The 6,130-nt window shown below is 55.9% G+C and overlaps 1 protein-coding gene across 1 annotated transcript; it reads right to left on the reverse strand.

Moving 5' to 3' along the window:
- Positions 1–364: 364 nt before the first annotated feature.
- On the reverse strand, positions 365–4,415 carry LOC136140245 (galectin-7-like). The gene is made up of 4 exons (XM_065898325.1): positions 4,308–4,415; positions 2,017–2,105; positions 1,093–1,294; positions 365–478 (listed from the first exon to the last, which is right to left on the reverse strand). The coding sequence occupies exons 1-4, from the start codon at positions 4,413–4,415 to the stop codon at positions 365–367; spliced, it is 513 nt and encodes a 170-aa protein (XP_065754397.1).
- Positions 4,416–6,130: the final 1,715 nt, after the last annotated feature.

Consider the following 6,130-nt stretch of genomic DNA (forward strand, 5'->3'; position numbering starts at 1 on the left):
GTCCGTTACACCCACGGAGCGGGCGCCAAGGGATGGCTTGGGCCCCTGCAAATTCCCTAAAGTCGCCCCCCACCGCATTACCACCTGGCTGCTTCGCAAAGTGCTGCAGAGGGGCAAGCCAAAGCCCCACCCCCGCCAGATCGTGACCCTCCTCAGGCCTCCAGGGACAAAAAGTGCCCTCGGAGATCCAGGCCCGGACCCGCCCCGGCCACGCAATCGCTGTGTGACCCTTAATCAGTGTCTTCACCTCCCTGAGCCTGCTATCCTCGTCTATATGAAGGAGACACAGACACACAGGAGGCGCACAGACGAGAGGCTGAGACTTTATTTGTCACTCAGGACCCCTGTGCCCCGTCCCCAGCGCTCAGAAGATCTTCACCAACTCCGGCTGCACGTCCCCGCCCACTTCCATCCAGAGCGCGCGCTCTGGTGGGAGCCGGTAGCTGAACTGGTGGTAATCCGAGTCCCCGACCACAACCTGCAGGGGCGAGGAGACACGGTTTATGGTTCCCCAGGCGACTGCGGGGTCATTCCCGACTCGTACCCACGCTGCGTGACCTCGTCACCCACGCAACCCCGCATTAAGGAAAAGGGCTGCTCTTGATTCTAAGCCCTAGCCGAGAGGATTCAATGGCACGGGGGTGCTTTTTAAGCTTTGGCGGTGGAGGTGGTCTCCACGGTGCCCGCGTGCACCGCCTCACTGTGACGCACAGATTGAAAGTGGAGAACGGCCTGGGTGGTGGAGGGTCTACAGCGACCACTCCCTGCTGGGACTTATTCTGGGTTCTGTCTCCCAACCCATCCATTCCCCTGCCCCAGAGCCACTACGTCAGGCGCCAGTGGACAGGGAATAGGGTCCGGGATGTCCACGCCTCCCCGCTGGACACCCACCCTTTGGGCTCGTGCTCTCACGTCCTTGTCACCGCCATACGCCTGCCCTCTAGTGCGCTTGCGCCAGGGGAGGTGAGGGACTGGGGACGCCGTGCCCAGCCTTGGCCGCGCCTTTGCTCCCCACCTCCGACAAGGGCCTTCCTGGCCTTGCCAAGGGAAGAGACCTGGGTGTTGGCGGCCACCCCTGTGGCAGAGACGCACCTTGAAGCCTTCTTTTTTGGCAATGAGGTGCAGTTCGAAGGACTCCCCACGCTGGAAGGTAGGGCTACCGCCGCGCTCCTCTGAGCCCCAGGCGCTGCACTCCATGGTGTTGAAGACCACCGAGGATTCATCCAGCCGGGGGTTGAAATGCAGGACGATCTCACTGTCTGGGTCGTCACTGCACAGCAGGTTTATGTAGAACCTGTTAGGTGGCGGATGAGAGGGGGCGTCAGAGAAAGGACTTACCGATTGCCGAAGCACATCCAAGTCCACAGGGACCTGAGAGCCACACGCCAGTGAAGGAGGGGTGGTGGACTGGAGGCCAAGGAGCCCAGATTCCAGGACATCCAGAAACCAACTGAGGACCTGGACACACATCCACCCAGGCAAGGGTCACTGTACTACGGCCTGGGTCTCCCGCATTTCCAGAGTCTGGGAGTTGCCGAGGAGTCATGGTCCTGAGACCGGGGTGCCTCCGATCCCCCAATTCCCAGAGGGCCGGGAGCAATGCCAGGGACCCCAGTATTCGCAGGCATCGTAGATTCCCAGAAATCCTGAAGCTCCCGACCCAGGAAGTCATAGGTTTGATGGCTGAGGCCTCCCAGGTGCCCAGGGCACCTCTGACTCACAGGCTGTGTTTCCACAGTGGCTTCAGACTCAGACTGGAAGTCTTACTATAAGGAAGAGCCTTGGATTGCCCTGGCAGATTCTCCCAGATTCTTAGAAGGTTGTAGGGACCCCAGGTACACTGTCCTGGGACAAATGAGTAAAGACATCAGATTCCAGAAGGTGGGAAATAGCTTGGAGATTCCAAGATCCTGGTGGGCAAAGCTGGCTTGGGACTTGTTCTCTGGGCTGTAAGAAGTGGGGTCAGCTGAGCCTGGAGACCTCCCACCCCCTACCGCAGAGGCTTGGAGGTCTCACCTGTCAGCATTTTTGGGGACAACACCACGAATTCTCAACACGGTGCCGACTTCGAAGCTCTTGGCCAGGGAGGTCCTGTAGGGCAACTTCTGCAGCAGCAGGGGTGCGGGGGCCAAAGTGGATCAGGGAGGCAGAGGAGAGACACACATGGGTCAGTGCCGGGGAGAACATGACCAGGACCCAGACCAGCAGAATCAGAGAGCAGAAAGGGCACAGAGGCAAAGGAAAGAGAGCCAGGCGTAGGGAAAGGGTTGGAGAGAGGAACACAAAGAATCAACAGGAAGATATCCAGAGAGATAGAAAGTAAGGGGGAAACACCAAGGGGGAGATGGGAGCGTGGGATGGATTGGGTCAACCCAGAAACAACAGCCCAGAACGTCATAGCACCCCCGAACACCCGTTTTCTCCTTGAAACAGGAGACCTCAGCCAAACGCCCAGCCCCTACCCCATTCCAGTGCAGCCTTGGGTCCAAAACCTCGCCACCTCCACACCCCTGAAGCACTCACATATATCTCTGCCATGGCTGGAACAGCGGACAGGCAGTGGTGGTGGTGGGTATGGCTGCTGGGACCTTAAATAGAAGCAGGGTGTAGCTGGCCCTGGTGACTCACCGTCACCCCTTTCCACACCCACCACCCACACCTGGCACAGACCCTGGCCCTGGGGCCATGCTGGCCAGCACCCTGCTTCTAGGGCTCTGACACTCCTGCAATCCCTGAGTATTCCCAGGTCCCTCTCCTCTGAGCTAATAATGATAGGAACAGTTAACAATAATAATAATAATAATAACATTATAGGGGCTTCCCTGAGGGCACAGTGATTAAGAATCCACCTGCCAGGGGAGAGGACACAGGTTCGATCCCTGGTCCAGGAAGATCCCACAGGCCTCGGAGCAACTGAGCTCGTGCACCACAACTACTGAGCCTGCGCTCTAGAGCCTGCAAGCCACAACTACTGAGCCCGCGTGCCACAGCTACTGAGCCCGTGTGCCACAACTATTGAAGCCCGCGGGCCTACAGCCCGTGCTCTGCAACAAGAGAAGCCACCGCAATGAGAAACCCGTGCATGGCAACGAAGAGTAGCCCCCGCTCGACACAGCTAGAGAAAGCCTGTGTGCAGCAACGAAGACCCAACACGGCCAAAAATAAACAAATAAATTTATTTATTAAAAAAAAAAACATCAGAGAAGGCTCATTGAGCCACCGTGCCTCCAGCCCTAGCTTCCCGGTGACTGGCGGAGAGAAAACACGCTCGTGCCCATTTCGTCATGGAAAACTCGAGTCCTGAGAGGCTAAGCTGTGGGCTGCAGCTCTGGACCCTCTCTGCCAGGTTAGGACCTGCTGACTAGGGCTAAGGACGTGTCCGCCCTGACATTCCAGTTTATGCTTCTGGAATATAATAACAACCATGGCAACAACAATAATAACAGAAAAGGGAGCTCAGAGGGGCAGGGTGTTTTGCCTGATGGTCAAGGCTGTCTCCTTGGTGCCTAGTGCAGTGCCTGGCACACATAAGTGCTCTGTAAATATGGGTGAAAGAAGGAATGAAAGATAACACAGCTGCCATTATTAACGAAGCCTCCGGCCTTTCTAGCATGAGCCAGAGACCACTGATTTCAGACAGGCCACTGAGGCAGGGCCATGGATCCCCCTTATTTGACAGATAAGGAAACTGAGGCTCAGAAATGGGAAGCAGTTTGCCCAAAAAACACAGCTGTGCAGAACCACGGACACTGTGTCTCTGGCTTTCTTGATCTCTGGAAGTTTCTCTCGGTTTATTCTGTCTCCAGGATGCCCTAGTCTCTCTGACTCTCTGTCTCTCTGGCTGTCCTGTGTCTCTGTCCCCCCACCCCCCGACGTGTTCCTGTTTCTCTCCTTCGAGTCTCTCTCCCTCCTCCTCCCAGAACCCTTCCTCTCTCCCATCCGATGTTCAGGACAAGGGGCGGGGAAGGAGGGGTGTCCTACGACCCGCCCCCCAGCCAGACCAAGGAAGAGAAAAAAGTGGGACCCTCTACCCAGGCCCATTTCCACTCCCCACAGCCCAAAACTCCAGAAGAGGAATTCAGGTATGAAGGGTGGGGTCAGAGGGAGAATGCTGAAAGAGGGTTCTGGAAGACAGGGAACGGGGAGGTGGGGAGCTGGGCAGAAGCCCCTCCTAGCAGCCCCCTCTCTGTTTCCGCCGCCCTACTCCCGCACCCCACCCCCATTGGCACCCCACCCAGCAGAGGGAGAAGAGGCCTGGGGCAGAGCCAGGAATGGAAACTTTGGGTGGAGGCAAGCAGGCTCAGAACCTGATCCACAGCCTCGCAGGCGTCCCAGCCTCCCTCCAGGCCCCTGACCACACAGCTAGGGCAGCTGGAGGAGCCAGGGCCTCGGAGAGGGAGGCTGGGCAGCTGCATTCAGGCGTTTGGTTGGGGGCTGCAGGCACCCCTATTTGGCAGAGGAGAAAGCAAGCTTAGAGAGGGCCAGCCTCTCACCAAGGCCTCACAGCAAGGACGGGCCAGGGCCCGGGCTGGAGCCGCTCTGTGTGCCAAGGGCACCTCATCGGGGCTTTCAACAGAGAGGACAGTGGGGTCTGAGGTGGTAACACCAACATCTGCTGGGGTGGAGAGTTCCCCAGGATGATGGGCTCCATTACTCTGATCGCTAAGGGTGTCCCTTTTCTGTACCTCATCCTGTATATTGCTGTGTATCCCACTAGCTCATCTGTTCCCCGATTTCTTCATTGTGCTTGGCTATTTCCCCACATGCTGCCGACCTGCAAGTCCTGACCTGACCTGACCTTCGTGTTTGGCCGTATGTTTGCATTGAGTGTGTTACCAGCTTGATCGCTAGTTCATTTCTCAGCAGTCAGATATGGGCATCCTGGATGGATTCTTATTCATTTGTGCTGGTTATGTTCCATCAGCTCTGGAATAACATGCTCAGGAGCATTTTTGTCTCACCTCTAAATAAGTGGCGGATGTCCTTCTTTCCCAATACGCTTTTTGTTTTCTCGAGCTGTAGGTCACGCTCGTAAATCATCCAGGTTTTACCGGAACACTTCCATGAGCCTTGACAATACACAGACCTGGGCAGCCACCACCCCAATCAAGTTTTAGCCCCTGAAACAGCCAGTCCCCCTCCACCTGCCCCAGGAAACACTGTCACTCCTCAGCATTTAAGAGCCACCAAGTTCATTTGCGATGAAAACAAAGAAAGGGATGCCCAGCGGGCCGAGTTTGCTGGCTCTCCCCTCCTTCAGAAATAACTGGGGCGAAAAGTACTAAGTGTACCACGGTGTTTGTAGGAATTGAAAATCCCAGGCTCTGTCCATGTCAGCTTCTTGGAGACTTTGGGTTGGTTTTCATATACAGCGAAGAAAGTTCAGGGGCTGGATTGGTTTTGTAAATTAGTTTACCAATGAGGAAGATGACATGTTTTAAAAATCTGACCTTTTTTTTTGGCCCTGCTGTGCTTGACTTGTGGGAACTTTTTCCCCTGATGAGGAGTCGAACCCGGACCCTCGGCAATGAAAGCACCGAGTCCTAACCACTGGACCACCAGGGAATTCCCCCAAATGTGACTTGTTCTTAAGCTAGGAAGTCCGCTGGAAACCTTACAGTTTTATTTATAAATATAGTAAATTGTATCGATGCAATCACTTGCTAAGGAGAAGCAGTTGCTGTCATATTTGGTTCCATTGATAAACTGAGTTCATTAAACCCCTTTAAACATTTTAATCAGAATGCGGGATTTTGCCATGTTGAGTTTGAAGTATTTCCACTGTCTCTCCAAGGCCAAAGTAATCTTGTACATTTCCGTCTTGCTCTGTGAAAACACTGATTTGCTGTTTCTCCTCCTCTTCTCCTTCCTTTCCTTCCGCTGAGCAGTTGGGTGCTCCAGCTGTTATGCTGGTGAGTAAGTGCTGCCTCTGGGGGGTGGGGGGCCCACAGGGCGGGGTGAGGGGGCGCCCCTCCCCCAGGGCTGGGTCAGCTGGGGTTTCAGAGGGAGCCGGTGAGGAGGGTGATCAGCAGAGGCTGGCCCTCAGGAGGCGGGTGAGGAGGGTGGCGGGACAGCAGGGCGCGCAGCCCCGACGTGGGAGGAGGTGTCTGTGCAGGGGTGAGGGTCACTG

This window comes from Phocoena phocoena, chromosome 20, assembly GCF_963924675.1.
Source record: "Phocoena phocoena chromosome 20, mPhoPho1.1, whole genome shotgun sequence".
Taxonomy (NCBI): domain Eukaryota; kingdom Metazoa; phylum Chordata; class Mammalia; order Artiodactyla; family Phocoenidae; genus Phocoena; species Phocoena phocoena.